Here is a 16,071-nt window from a genome sequence, read left to right as displayed (position 1 = left end):
AGGGATAACAACTGTCAATGTATTCCTGACTTGGTAAACTCATTTTGATATGTAGAAAATGTATGATTTAACATTTTACTTTTATGACAGTCAAATATTATTCCATTATATTGACAATATCATGAACAATGTGTGAAAAAAACCAAACAGACATAATTTATCCTTTCAAAAGATTTACGAACGTCATCATGATTTGCTTGACCGTTTTTTGTGATAGTTAATTCATGGAATAAGACTAATTACTCATTTTCACATGCTATTATCATGATGACGTATATGTTTGTTTGATTATTTTGAGTAAGTGCTTTGTAGTTTATGTTTTATGTATTTTTGTATTTTATTTATTTTTAAATGTGAAGCGCTTAGAGTAATTGTTGTTGTTATATAATGCGCTCTATAAATATTGTATTTATTATGACGGATGCCTTAAGTAGAGCAGAATATATACCATGGCCGGAGTACGTCATATCATCCCGAGTTTTTGTGATTTATGTGTCCCTCAATCTTTAGTTAAAATGTAGTGTTTTGTTGATAGTTGTTTGCCTATTCCTTATCTTTTTCGTGATTACTCCTTTGGTATCATTCGCTTCTGCATTTTCAGAATTTAGAAATTTATTCAAACGTCTTCTATGTGTGAGAATAGAGAGTTAATAAAAATCTGCCTAGATATTTTTATTATCTATTTATTACAGACTACCCCATGTAGTAATACGGGAAACATTAATTTTGAATCCCCGTGTGTCTGAAAGAATTAAAACGCAGATTCGTAGGACAAGAACGGAGTTTTTGCAAACCCAGAATCCTTCTTGATCCACATTTTTTCAAGAGTAACTATTATATATCTCAAATGCAATAAGATGATTATCAGTTTTTATTTTGTTTTTTGTATTTGCATTTCACCATGTTCACGTGCAAATTTGTTATACACTATAGCATTTAACGTCAAACAGAATACACAATTTGCAATGTTAAGTAATGAAGTGAATATTTTACGATGATAAGAATTTTGAAGCTTGAAAATGAAAAGATTACCTATAAATCTGCAACCTATTTATATCAATAGTATACCTGTTTGTATCCTCTCGTTGCACAATTCACCTCCGTAGCTAGAATTACAATGGCAGGTAAACCAATCATCTGTTTTGTTACATATTCCTCCATTCTTACAAGGGTGGTTGTCTCTACACAGGTCATAGTCTATACCAATAGCATAATTATAGTTATAAATTAAGGAAAAATGAGTTTTAGAACTCATTGAATATTGACTGGAATTGTCACATTTTTGATTGGCTGTGCTAAGATTTCTTCGCACAAATGTAAAGGCTACGCTATACGCGTAATACGTTTGATACAAACGATTCAAAACTGACAAACCTTACTTAAGGTTGTTCGCTTGTCATGTTTTGGATTTTTTTTTGTCAGATTTTAGGAATCCTCTGGTTTCATCCATTTGAATGCCTTGGAACAAATTTGCCCATTGACCCCCATTTTCTTTTTACAAATCTATTACATGTATAATTTTAAGCCATCTGCAAAAGTCTTTAAAAATCTTGTTATGCTCTTTTGGTCCCTTTGATAATCCCCTATCAATATATTCTAGTGCATGAAAAGCTTGTTATTTTGACACTGAGTAGCGAACCTCTTTAATATAATATAAACGAAACACCAATTTGTCTTTTAGGCCTAAATAAAATAACATGAACACTTTTAAAGCTTTGAATTAGTCTTTGAATCACATATCAAACATTTACACTGCAATGAAATAAGTTTGTTCAGACACTAAAATAATTTGTTAATCAACAGTATGATAGTAATCATCTCCTCTTTGTTACCTGCATAATGTATAATGAATAATACCTGAAATTATTGAAACTCATGAATGAGACTGAACAGATTAAGCTTACTGCATTATAAAACTATATTAATTAACCGTGAGTTAACCGGTTTCAGTCAACACATTTCGAGTAAAATGTAAATCATCTTCTTTTATACATTACAACATATAAACATGATTTATCATGTTGCAGTATAGAAAAAGAAGTTCATATTTACATTTCATGAATCACCAATGTGTTTACAAGACACTATTCTTGATGAGTGTGTCCCTACATAAAAGTTAAAGACAATAAAAACATTAAAAAGAAGATATTATTACCACAGTAATTGCATGTTTTCAAGCAACCAGTCTTCCTAGCAGTGTCTGGCAAAGCACAAATGTTATATATATCCCGTAAATAAGAACATTCTGTATCAGTGTCAATACAGCTGTATGTTGTTGGAATGATACATTTTCCACACGCAACAGGACACATCTGAAGTCCATATGAGTCATTGCATATGCCAAGATGTTGAACTAAGTAGTCACAGTTTGAATGATCATGGCAAACTTCGGTTGTAGTTTCTGTAGGGCGTCCTAGAATTAACACAATAATGTAACAGTACAAAGTATACATACATTGTGTTATTCCAAATTAAAGTTCAACACACTATGTTATTACCTGTTTTCAACATGCAAAATATGACGGTGTCATATATGACACTACATACACTAATTTCCTATTACCAAATTTTAATTTCAGAGTATATAAATATATCGATACATGTATAATGATATAAAACTATTTGATATTGTTTGACAGTTTATGGTTTAATGTATATAAATATATTAATACATGTACATATATAATGATATAAAACTATTTAATATCGTTTGACAGTTTATGGTTAGATATTGTGTGACTAGGGTAAGAAATTGCGACAAAAAGTATAAAACAAGCTCTACACGCGGTTTAGGAAATAAAGTAAGTGTTTTATAGTTAATAGACGACAAAACCATCGGAAAACAGTTTATTTATGTCTAAACTGATCCAATTATAAGTTGCTTTTACTTCATTAAGTTGCATTTATTTGACTGAGAACTGGAATGGCGTGCCTAATAGTTTTGAAAACTCTTACCACAGAAAAAGTAGCTCGTCAAAATTATATATATCATAATTAAAGCACAGCTTTACCTTTAATTCTACTTGAAAACATACATCTGCATTAAATGTGTAGTCTATTTTTTGCACTTTACAAAATGGTAATATCTAAATTTACAAAACTAATTAAAGATGGAAGTCTTATATTGTGTGCGACATACGCAAGGCGCTCTTACCAGAGTGTAAAAAATCTTAAACGATTGTTAATACTCGCTGTTTTAGATTTGTTTCGATAATATAAATATCGATAAATACTGGAGGTAGTTAAAAATTCCACTACGAAGTTTGTTTGTATCTGTAATTAAGCAACTTAGTAGGTCTAAATTATGCATACAAAAATGTTTACCTGTCGTTGTGGTGGTTGTGTTGGTTACACGCGTTTGTATTAAATTATTTTGAGTTGTTTGACTATGATCAGTAGTATTGCCACAGTGGTCGTTACATAGATTATTGTCACAGCATCTGGTACACTGCAACGATCTTGATATTATCTTATGTTCTGCACTTCTACCAAATATGGATCCAATTCCAGTGTCTGGTTGGCATACCTAAATACATATATAAATGTAGGTGACTTTTCAATGTTTAGTTGCAAGAATACAAAATGTATCTGAAAAATAGTTACTAATTTCATAGTTAGAGATATATATGCATTATTCTCATAACAATACCGACAAGCTGATTTGAGAATTTAACGTGTAAGTCTACAATGCATTCGTTAGAAGGAAGACATACCACTCAATGTAGTCACATCTGTATTACCTGTCATGTGTTGTTTATAACTTTAAAGGGTTTAAGGTTTTTTGAGAAGAAACCAATACTCGATTGGATATATTATTCGCCAAGATGGATATCAAATTATCTGAGAACCATTATTATATGTGAGAGAGGGCTTTAGTAATTGTTCACATCGATCTCCCAGTTTCAAACAGTATACACATGTTCCTACCGTCTATTATATAACATTTGTATGCATGTTGTTTAGAGCGGGACAAACATGAATTCTGCTTAGTTTGTGCAACTCTAAGAAATTATTCAAAGTTTATTAGTAACATATGGATATATATATCAAAATCACAAGCATGTAATCCCGATAAAATAATAAGATGTTAATATGAAATCTTTGAGAATCATTCTTATGGATATATATATCAAAATTACAATCACATAAAATAATAAGATGAAATAATAATGAAATTAGCGGTAGATTTTGCACTAGTATAATTTAGGTTTTTTAAGTGTTTTTTTTTTTAATTTATTTTATCTAACAAATTATGAATATCTTTCTTTCATCCGTAGGGCAAATATTCGAGCCACAACTAGTCAACGAGATCTGTCTATATTGAACAAAGGAATGTAGTATGATTGCCATCAGACAATTAATCAACAGAACCAAATGACATAGAAATTTGCATATATAGGTTACAATTCGGTATTCATACTGGAATTACGAAATAATTGTATTTTTTCAAATTGAACTTTTGGTCAGTTCCACTTTCCGACATGTTTATACCTTTAGACCGAACTTTTGTAATATTGATTTTTTCTTGTCTTTGATATTTATGAAAGGTTTTCCCTCAACTTTCAATGAGGTAACCGTCGATCGATAAACAAGACAGTCTTGTATATAGTCAATACAATAAAAAAAATACTAGGAACTGTTATCGTCATAAAAAAGCCCTACAGTACAAATAGTGTGTATTCGCCTGAGAATGTATGCTATTTTTCAAACTTTTTTTTCAAAAATACGACATTGCACTAAATGTTGTAAACTTAAATGATTTCTGCGTAACCAGTTAAATATATTTTTTTGAATAATTTCATTGTAGAAGGCAAATTGATTTTGTCCCCGTTTCTCTGTGAAGCATATGTACATAGTCGCAAAAAAGGCATGAAACCATCATCTTCAGGCTTAAATTTGCATTATATGAAAAGTGAAGATGTGCATAGAGCAAACACATGATTGAATGAATTACATAACATGTAAAATAATTATATAAATACTTATTACATACATGTCGGTTTCTACATCCCAAGGTATAATACGACTCAGCCGCTATCCTTTGTCTATCGATGAAGCAAACCTAATAATCATTATATAAAATCAATAAGTAATTCCACTCAGTTTGCATGTTTGTCAGATTTTTTTTATAATATGTATTGCTTTAATACGTCACAGCTTTCCCCCCGAGTGTTTATATAAAGGATTAAAACCAAGCTATAATCTACAAACCATGAGTTAGTGGTTTTAGGTTTTATTTCATCTTCCGTAAAAAGTAGAAATTTAGCTGTATATGCTGTATTTGGCAAACATTTAGGAATGTTTGGTCCTCAATGCTCTCTTTTGAACTTTGTTGGATTGGAGCGTCACTGATGAGACTTCTGTAAACAAAACGCGCATCTCGCGCAAATATAAATATTAATCCTCGTATCTATGATGAGTTTATGTCTCCTTTCTGTTCCGTATCTGTATGAGTACGTTGAATATACCAATTCTGGCTTTTAACATGAATAAATTGCGACAACATTTATTATTTAACTTTTATTAAAATATAGCATATGTTAATCTATAGAGAGTGTTGTTACTGTTTATATGCACATAGCTAAAAGAATCTAAAGTGAAAACAAACTTGAGAATAATTTGAAAATTATTAGTATTGCGTTAAGCTGTACTCAACCTCGTTCTCTTCACAGAACGCCACGTGTTTACATTTGTTGATATCAGTAATACCCTGACAATTAAAACAGACTTTCCCATGTTGTGATCCAAATCCTGTAATGGAAGTAGATTATTGATTGAGAAAAGATGTTTAAATCGGAGTATATTTGCATTCAGCAGTGTTTCTCGTATCTGATAAAAAAAACTTATTTTCAAATGACGCGACCTAACCCATGACAGAAAAACCGTGATGAAATAAGGTTACGAAAGGTGTTAAAATTGATATTTGATTCTGAAAGAAAATTTATTACACTCTTAACCATGTGGCAACTATTATGGCAAGGTATATTATATAAATGGACACGCATTGAAAACATAAAAAAACCAATTAAACAACATTTGACAAATATAAGGCACACGTTTAAATAACACTTGGTTGAGTGAATATGACTGTATTAATTCCAAATGATAACAATTATGTGATTCGTATGACTTTAAAATTTGCAATGTAGTTTCGAAATATTGATTGTAATTTTAAGCATTGATTTGTTTTATACCATGTTCCCCGCATCCATTAACATTACAGAGATCTGTATTACAACAAGTATGACATGCCTCAACATCTGATAAGGTTCTTTTCGTAGAGCATGTCTGTAAAGAAAAAGGAAAGTATTATTTCTAAAACATTCAAAAATGCATTCTAAAGACAGTCTCTCCAAAAGAGCCTCCATTATCCAATAGTGTCTACTGAATTAAGTGTATGTACGTGTTCAACATGGACACTTCATGAACACAAAATTGATGAGCAAAAGCTAAGTACTATTCATTAATAAATCATAAGTTCAGAAATAACTTGCCTAGTCTTATTTTTTTGTAAATTTTGGTCTTCTGAATTATTTACATGATAGTCTCAATCAAATGATTAGTTTTAGAAATTAGATTAATAACTGCTTTTTGTGTCAACAAACTGTAGCAATAGCCAGATTGTTGAACAGTATCAACAATAAATGATTTAAAATATGATCATACCAGTTCATTAACTGTCGGTTCCAAAATGATGTTATATACAAAAATAGAATAGGTGTTTATCATTTTATGACTACATTTCTAGTACAAATATAAATCTATAATGTAACTGAATTATAAAAAAAATTCAAAAAATAATGCAATGCCTAATTTGATTTACAATCCTAGATAAATTACGAGTCGACATATTAAAGCACAAACAATATTATTTCTTTCGTTATGATATCATTTATTTTAAAGTGAAAGAGTTCTTAATACATAAATACATTTATGCCATTTGGTATTATTTAAATAGGCATTTCATGTTTAACCCCGCCGCATTTTTGCGCCTGTCCCAAGTCAAAAGCCTCTGGCCTTTGTTAGTCTTGTATTTTTTTTAATTTTTGTTTCTTGTGTCCAATTTGGAAATTAGTATGGCGTTCATTATCACTGGACTAGTATATATTTGTTTAGGGGCCAGCTGAAGGACGCCTCCGGGTGCGGGAATTTCTCGCTACATTGAAGACATGTTGGTGACCCTCTGCTGTAGTTTTTTATTTGGTCGGGTTGTTTTTCTCTTTGACACATTCTCCATTTTAAATTTTATTTCTATATGATTTGAGTTTTTATTAAAATAGCCTATTCACCGTGAAAGACGTACATTCCCCAAATCTTAACGTTATGGTAAAAATGTCGATGCACATGTAGATGAGGATATTCATCGCGTTAAACGTGACGTGCCTTCAGTTTTAACGTTGCGGTAATTGTTTGATGTACTATTGGTTAAGGTAAATAATTGTCATTACGTGCAATGTCTTCTCTAGGAACATGTAATAATACAATTAAAATGTGGTTTAAATATAGACCTTTGAAAAATTGACATTCACTTCGGCCCTTGACCTCAGTGAATATCAGTATTCAAAAGTCAATAAAACCAAAAACTTGCTGTAATTGAATATTGAGCTAATGCAATTTCAACATATGAATAAGACCACAATAGATAGTTGAAAAGAAAAAAATGAAAAAGTTCAAAAACAAAATTGAACTTATATGCATAAACTTTTACTGAAAACACTTTGACAAATTACTTAAAATTGAACGAAGCATAACATGTTAGGAAACTGCAATTTACAAAGTTTAAATAAATTATTCACAATCAGTCATTTGTAATGTTTTGCTTTTGGGAAATCTTTTGACAAATTTCAAATCAATAATAAATCTGTTTATATTTTTGTATGTGATATATGGGTTTTTATCATTGCTGAAGGCTGTACAGTTTGTTTGATTTGTATTTTTTTTCCTCCATAATATCATTTTTTAGATATATGAATGACCAGTACTAACTTACAGAAGCTTTTACACAACCAATGTTGAAAGTAGTTTCGTGTGGTTTGATAATCTTGTCGATTCCACAGACCTACAAAAAAGGAGACCATTTTATGATATGTGCAGTAATCAGACTGTCCAATAATAACCCAAAATGTACCAGGAGAGGAGAAAAGTACCAAAGGGACATTCATACTCAAGAGTCACAAAGTAACGGGCAATGTAATGGTAGACAGAGAAAGCACAAAAATACATATATAAGAACACAAAACATAACATAGAAAACGGAAGACTGAGCAACATAATCTCTACAGACATTTGAGGGCAGCTTAGTTATTATAGATTGACTAAACAAAATGAAAATTGCAAATTTTAGATGGAATATATGTCATCTTTAACCTATGATGGTTTACTTTTTCAAACTGTGACTTGGAGAGAGAGTTGTCTCATCGGCACTGATACCACATCTTCTAATATCTAACATTTGCTTGTTTTGTGTTATTTGATTGCAGTCTTGATCCACTGAACTCAACATCTGCTTTCATACATTTAGTCATAATGATATGACTAACAAACTAAGTAGTATAGTATAAAACAAATGAAATTTTTTATTCAAACTACCAGCGCCTGATTTGTTGGGAAGATATGATCGGCAAAAAATATAAACAACATAATTCATGCCCAATTTGTTTGTGAGCGTGAGCAGTTTTCTATGATTTAACTTGATATATTGACAAAATGAAGAAAACCCAATGGATTATCAACGTTGATTTTATCTCAAAATAGAGACATGGTACAGTATTTCCTATGTAATTAATCATTTCTCAGCTAGAAAGCAGTCTTACACATGTGCTTAAATCTACGTTAGTTGGTCAATGGTGGGTACTTTCCTCATCGGCAATCATTCCAAATTTTGTATTGCTTAAAGATATATTTATATAGTTCTAGCAACATCTATGTTACACAATGACAAAACAAAATTAAAATGAGATTAAAATGAAAAGTTACATTTTCAATAATGAAATTAATAAGAATAATCTACAAAGTAAGTCATTGTTCGCGTAGATTGTTTATATTACCTCATCATGACTGCATGTATCAATTCTATCACAAAATCTGGGATGTATAATGTCATAGCAACTAAAACATCGTAAACCTGTAAGAAATAGTTTTCATTAAAAAAATACATTTCATGGTAAAACAATCTTACAATTTTTGAACATTTCTTAAAAAACCTTAGTAGCATTGAATTCAGAGTGTTTATTGTTGTTTGGTTACTGTCACACTCATTAACGTTAATTTGAAGATTACCAGCGCTTAATTTGATAATATGAAATTAACTGCATTAAAATAAAAATGAAAATTGAACAATTAACTACAATGTAATCAAAGACATAATCTTACCTTTCACAGACGATATATCCAAAAACAGGAGCACTACTATAATGAAAGAGAGCAAAATACTATAAGGTCAGATAACGGTGACATCGCTGGCAGATAAAGTAAATAGAACATATGGAAAATCAAACTTGACAAATGTTTATCGCGATCAGAACTATCTTTTTTTTTTTTTAAAAATGGTTTCTATAAGATATATATCATATATAGAACAACAGAAACAAAATAATATTAAGACCATTAATTTATAATGCCGTCACTTCTAGGAATCGTTCTTTGATCTGTTCATAGACATAGCTGCTATACTTATTAAAAAATGTTATAATTGATTATGGGATAAATTTCAATTCGCTTATCCAGAGATAAAAACAATACTAAAACGCTTTTTTTTTATCCTATATATGCTGTTTTTGAACATTCACAAAATCTTTCTTTCCCTGACTGCTAATGGCAGTAGAAAAACATTCAATAAAGTACAAAAACCGACGGTTTTAAGAATCTTTACTTATGTGTATTGTGTATATCGTTATTTATATTTTGTTAATCTATCGATTAAGACTGAAAGAAAAAGGAGCTGAGGTCTGAAAAGAGTTCATTGTCGCCATATTCTGTATATTCCTGACTCTAGTCATAAACGACAAAAGACGTTGTAGTCAAGTCATAATACTTTACGTAATTTATAAAATATGGGTTGAAATGTCTTGAAGATCTTTGATTGTTTCTAAATAATTATTTAAAAACGATCATTTTTATATTTTCTACGAAAACATGTGCATTGTTTTCAAAATTACCTTCAACGGACCAGTAGCCTATTTAGTTAACGGACGTTTCCCAAACAGTAGATCGACTAACTTTGTTAAACCGAATGAAGTCATAACCTATGAGATATATAACATGTATGACTAGAAAATTCTATGAGGTAGCAACATAAAACAATTAAGAAATAGATATCTTGATGATTATTCTATTAATCACATTAAAGTGTCCATACAGATGTTTAAGGATAATTGGAGCTGCATATTGTCAAATCATTTATTGAAGTAAGCAGAAAGATAACAAATGAAAAAAATACTTACATTTAAGAATTAAATATTCCTTCATGAATTATATCTTGTCCGTGAAAGCCTCGTATTTGAATAAAGATAATATCTGCTTTATCTGAACATATTGTGATTTCTCACGACATAGGGCAATGCAGGGTCAAATGTCAATGATATGCCCTTTCTATAGTGATTCATTGAAATGATTTCGTTTATTAGATAACATTCGTTACTTATTTGGATACAGGAGCTACGGTAAAAATTTGAATTTCTTTTAGAGAGAGGACTATTGCTGATATTTTTATGGTAGTTTTCGCTGCGTTTCTTCCCAGTCAGTGTCTCTCATCAAATCACTTTCAATAACTAAGAAAAGCGGAAACATCAATTTAATGCATATATATATATATATATATCCAGAAAACTCTGCCAAAAGCTCGGTTTTTTTTCGGTTTTTTTTTTTAACTTTAATATTAATGATCTCACCAAACTTTTATAAGTTTATCAAATGTGTTTTCTAGGTTCTAACTGATGTCCGTTCTTTGCTTGCTTTATATGTGCATTTTGCCTAGTTTTTATATGAAAAGTGTGATTTTTTTTTTATTTCAAATAATCTAGTCTTCTAAATTACGGGAGACGGCATTTCATAAACAATTGTTAAAGAGGTGAACAATTACACGTTACCGTATAAAAAAAATGTGATCTCACGCAAAAAAGAGAAGAAACGGCCAGATTTATACTTTCAGCTCTGCTAAGAAATAACTATGAATGCAAAAGATGTTGAACTGTAACGTCGATCCCGAACAATACATTATAGATATTACAGACTTTTGACTCCGCATTATTTAAATTATCGACACGTTACCTATCATGTGAAATGATATCTTTGTAACCATTCAAGTAACAGCAGCCATAAGAATCAATATTATACATATAATCTCGTAAATTTAGGGGGGGGGGGGGTAATTTCCTGTTCTCTGATGTTTTTGTCGTGTCTGGAAAACTCAAAACAGTTAATTTTTCACCACATTTATTCCGATTGAAATCTTGATTTTTGCTCTTTGTGTTGCTCCTGGATAACGAATACCAGGATGTCCTACCACAGAGTATTTAACTTGTCGAAACTGTATATTACCGAGTCAAATATCGGTAATGCGAAAAATTCTATTAATGCTCCATATTTAATCCCTTCCTCAATTCAGAGTAACAATATTGCCAAAGAAATTCAATAGGTCCGTTTTTGCAACCATCGATTATTGTTTTGTGATGCATAAATTATTTTTGTTTTGTATTTCAAATCTTTTCGGCACGTTATGTATTAGAAGGGGTTAAAGATGCTAATTAAATATGAACTTGCACCCGCAAAGTGAAAAGGGATTAAAATAAGTTGCAAACATTGTTTCCCAATCCACTATAAATAAATATTTTTAAATTGAATTAAGTTGAAGATGATCCATACATGCATAATGATTGAGTATATATGAATTAACACTAGTCATTGTTATTGCAATTGTAATGTTGATACTTGTGCTTGAGACAAAAAACTGAAACGATCCATCTGATCTTGAATGTATATAATTAAGGTACACTCAGATCGACGTCTGGCCTCTAATTAACGTCCGTTCTTCAAATCCACGGCCGTTTCTATAATCAACGTCCAATATTTTGATACTCTTATCGACGTCCAATGTGTGTTACGGCATGCATTGACAAAACTACGCCCGATCGATTGTAGTCGTCTTTAACCGATGTCCAATATAAACAAATAATAATTACTGGACTTATACTTATACCTGTACATATTTTGAAGGGTTCAAACATTTACACATACTTTTCATATAGACTTTTTTCAACCCGAAATAGGTATCATGATTATCAAAATTTATTATGATAAACAGTTAATTGAATCGATCTACATAGTAGTATGTCATTCCTATTCAAATAATAAATGAAATGCATGTAAGTGTATGTCAAGGAGAAAGCAACCTTACGACAAAAAAACCCAAAACGACATCTAGAGGGCATTATTCAATCTTCAACAATAGACAAAATAAAGAAGAACAGCCAATTGTTTTTTAGTATTTTGATTCGAACTCTGTAAGATATTTTTCATCAATTTTCGAGTTTTAAACCTGGAGTGAAACATATATGCAGGAAATTGGCATGAGGTTCTATGTATTGCTGTTACACCTCTTTTTAGGTTAAGTGCTCACACACATGTTTAATCCCTACAACTTTCTTTGCAGTAGTTTTCCATGGTTTACTCTGTGCTATTTATTCTTCGATTTTTCTTTATAAATAAGACCGTTAATTTTCTAATTTGAATTGTTTACATTATTCATGTCATACAACATCTCCTTTTTTTAGGTTATTTCTAAAATAAAAAAATTGGTATCACAATCTGTTTACATATTTAGTCTAGTTGGTTATAATTTTTAAAAACACTTTAAAAATAAAAAAAAAAATCCTATCAGTCATGCATAATACGTTTAAAGGTCTAAAGGTTTCAGCTGTTTTCGGTTCTGGTCAATTTTGTATTATGTATCCAAAACGGGCGTTGATTAGAGAAGCTAAAAAATGGATGTCGATAATAAAGAAGCCAAACTATGGACGTCGATTAAAATAAGCATAAAGTGTTATTTTATTGTGATATCACATTTGGACGTCGATTTGAGGAACGGACGTCGATTAGAGACCGGACGTCGATCTAAGTCTTACATATAAATATATGTATATTGAATGTGTAAGAAGCATATTAAATTCAGTAAAAATTTGAATGAACGCAGCAATTTGTATCGTTTATTTTAAGCACAACTACAAGAAAAACTTACTGTTCTTATCAATCGTTAATATACCATTGCATTTGATACGATGATGACTTCTAGTTGAGATTACTGGGTGAATTTGACATGTAATAGGATATAACACCACTGGAATAGAGGTTTGTACGTACACACCTTTTCTTTCTTTTCCATCTTTAGTTAATACAGAATTTGGAAGATCAAATTTATTTTCACCCTTCGACAACTGAATCGATTCATTACTATTGGTATGTAACATGTGTAATGAAAATATTGTCGCAGTTCCATTCTGTGTAGAATACATGTACAGACGTGAAGTAGTGGCTGATGATCTATATCCTTCGGTAAACATGACATAATATTCATTATACCATGTAGCTGTAAAAATAAACGTATAATTATGTACAACCTAAACTTAAGTTTACAACACATAAAGTCTACAATAAAAGCGTATGTATAGTAAAACATATTTGAATAGCAACGTATCTTATAACGTTGTGATTGATTTTAACAGATACTATCAAAGATTGAAATAAACTAAAGTTCTTCGTGTCTTAAGCAAAACAAAACTTACACACTATAATACACCTTAAAGAAAACAAATACAAAAAATATTAATCATCGATTTAGAAAAATCTTGTTTCTCCTTGATATGTTTGATTATTGAAAAAAAACCTGTTTTATTAATAACAAACAAAAAAATAAACAATAAAAACGGAATCCACACAGTTACTGAAAGCATGATTACTTTTGAAAGTAAAATTAAAATAATACCGAACTCCAAGGAGATTCAAATTTAAAAACTAGCATTTATCGTTAAATAAGATTAATAATAAATAAATTTGTTGAGTCTTATGTAGACGAAACGCAAGTCTGGCTTACTAGATTATTATCCTGGTACCTTTGATAATTATTTGACCGAAACATAATTGATTTTTGAATTTGAAAAGCGGTTTTCTACTATTGCCTTTATTTGAGTAGATAGACGATACCAAGGATAAATCGTTTCTAAAATTAACTGAGGGCCAATGACGGTTATCTTTATCCTATTGTATTACTGTTGTGTTTTCCGCTGTATACACAAGTTGAAGTAGTATATGGTGTCTTTTTATATTAACTTTCACATTATCATTCTATTTTTTGCAATTTATAAATGATAAATTATAAATCACAAACTGGATCTTACTGATTTATATATATACTTAGGTATAATGGTTTAACATTAAAAAAAAACTTATCTCGCACTAGTTCATACACGAGTTTACTTTCTAAACGATACTTGAAATGAAGTAAAAATATATCTCCTTGTAGGGGGTACCCTTAAGATTTGAGTTTTTTTTTCTCAAGGAGAACCTGATATGACACTCAGTTTGAGGTGGAGTTCGTGTTGCCCGGTCTTTAGATTTTCTATGTTGTGTAATTATGATGAGTAAATATATGTCTTCTAGCTGGGGATGACCATGATAGTTAAGGCAAATTTTAAGTAGCACCTGATAAAACCCCAAGTTTTGGGTGGGGTTCGTATTGCGCAGTATTTTCTTCATTGTGTGTCGTGTACTGTTGTAATTTGTTTTCGCCATATGGCGTTGTCAGTTTTATTTTCGACTTGTGAGTTTGAATGTTCCTTTGGCATCTTCAACACTCGTTAAAAGGGTACTACAATCACACAATGCATTGCATCTGCTTATATGATATCTTATCTTTTCATTTTTATAATAAAACAAAAAATACGCATTCTAAAAAATCAAAAGCACTTAAATGTTAGAATTTCTTATGAGGACATATTGATGCTTGTAAAAGATAGTGAGATAAGAATGACCTGCTGGCTCTAACGTTGGTGTCAAAAAAATTTATCTGAAACTTTATCATAAAACAGCTAAAAGATCACAGTTTGGTTCGTAAATGGGTCTAACACAAAAGTCTTAATCGTAAGTAAATCATTTCTTTCCATCAAAGATCATAATATTCTCCACTGGACACCTATTTTGGATACTTTTTTAAGATATGATCATTTTGTGCTATTTTAAAGTCTAAACCTTCTGATTAAACCTGTGCTTGTTCACAATTCATATATATTCCGTCTGGTTACCTTATTACCGGTGGCATAAACATTGTCAATATCACTTTCCTGTGAAATGTGTTATCCAAAAGGTCCGAAATATCGTGAGCCTAAATCAGTTGATTGGAGATAAAATTACAAAATACTGATGGATTCATTCCAGGCAATAGGCTAAACGGGAGATAGATGACGTAGATACTCTTTCATGGATTAAGGCTGTAAAGACGTTGATACAAATCAGAATTAATAAGCCGGATGGGTCTATCAATACCTATGCTACGTTAATCTTTAAAGACCCAAATGTTGTGTACATTTCATTCCATAAACTGCTTGATAAATGAATAAGGTATTGAAAATTCACTACGAAATTCAAAATATACCCTCACGACACTTACAAAGGAGGAAATCTTGGATAATCATAGGTCTGTTCTGGTGCATTTCTGTAAATATTGACAATGCAATTTCCCATAGGAACTCCTTTAACGGCTAATACTGTACCACTTTTACTATGAAGTTTTGAAAAAAATCTTATCCTAGAATTGAAAGTTCATATGCACCACAATGATTTTCAAAGGTCAAAATATAGGGCTGTGCGGCATATTTTCAACGTTTATATGACCTGAACTTCTCAGAGTTTAAACTTACCCTAATTTTCTTAACTATCCCTACCTCGAATGAAATGTTACCACAGATTTCAATGTAAACAATATGCACGTGTTTATTTACTGGTAACATTCCCAAGTTCTGTCTCTGCGATATGGAACACAGAGAGCATAACTGGGAACCAGTATGTAAACAAAATTAATTT

The 16,071-nt window shown here is 30.7% G+C and overlaps 1 protein-coding gene and 1 long non-coding RNA gene across 2 annotated transcripts; both read right to left on the bottom strand.

Moving 5' to 3' along the window:
• Positions 1 to 1,065: 1,065 nt before the first annotated feature.
• LOC143055486 (uncharacterized) lies at positions 1,066 to 3,520 on the bottom strand. Its single transcript, XR_012972047.1, has 3 exons — positions 3,325 to 3,520; positions 2,156 to 2,413; positions 1,066 to 1,197 (listed from the first exon to the last, which is right to left on the bottom strand). It is a non-coding gene; the product is annotated as an uncharacterized LOC143055486 (long non-coding RNA).
• Positions 3,521 to 3,986: 466 nt separating this feature from the next.
• Positions 3,987 to 10,554, bottom strand: LOC143055294 (uncharacterized). The gene is made up of 8 exons (XM_076228430.1): positions 10,443 to 10,554; positions 9,373 to 9,408; positions 9,048 to 9,124; positions 7,991 to 8,059; positions 6,195 to 6,288; positions 5,657 to 5,751; positions 4,955 to 5,062; positions 3,987 to 4,001 (listed from the first exon to the last, which is right to left on the bottom strand). The coding sequence occupies exons 1-8, from the start codon at positions 10,465 to 10,467 to the stop codon at positions 3,987 to 3,989; spliced, it is 519 nt and encodes a 172-aa protein (XP_076084545.1). The 5' UTR covers positions 10,468 to 10,554.
• Between the last annotated feature and the right edge of the window lie 5,517 nt (positions 10,555 to 16,071).

Source organism: Mytilus galloprovincialis, chromosome 12 (genome assembly GCF_965363235.1).
Source record: "Mytilus galloprovincialis chromosome 12, xbMytGall1.hap1.1, whole genome shotgun sequence".
Classification (NCBI taxonomy): Eukaryota; Metazoa; Mollusca; class Bivalvia; order Mytilida; family Mytilidae; genus Mytilus; species Mytilus galloprovincialis.
The sequence above is the reverse complement of the archived record's forward strand: the minus strand, read 5'-3'. Positions and strand labels throughout refer to the sequence as shown.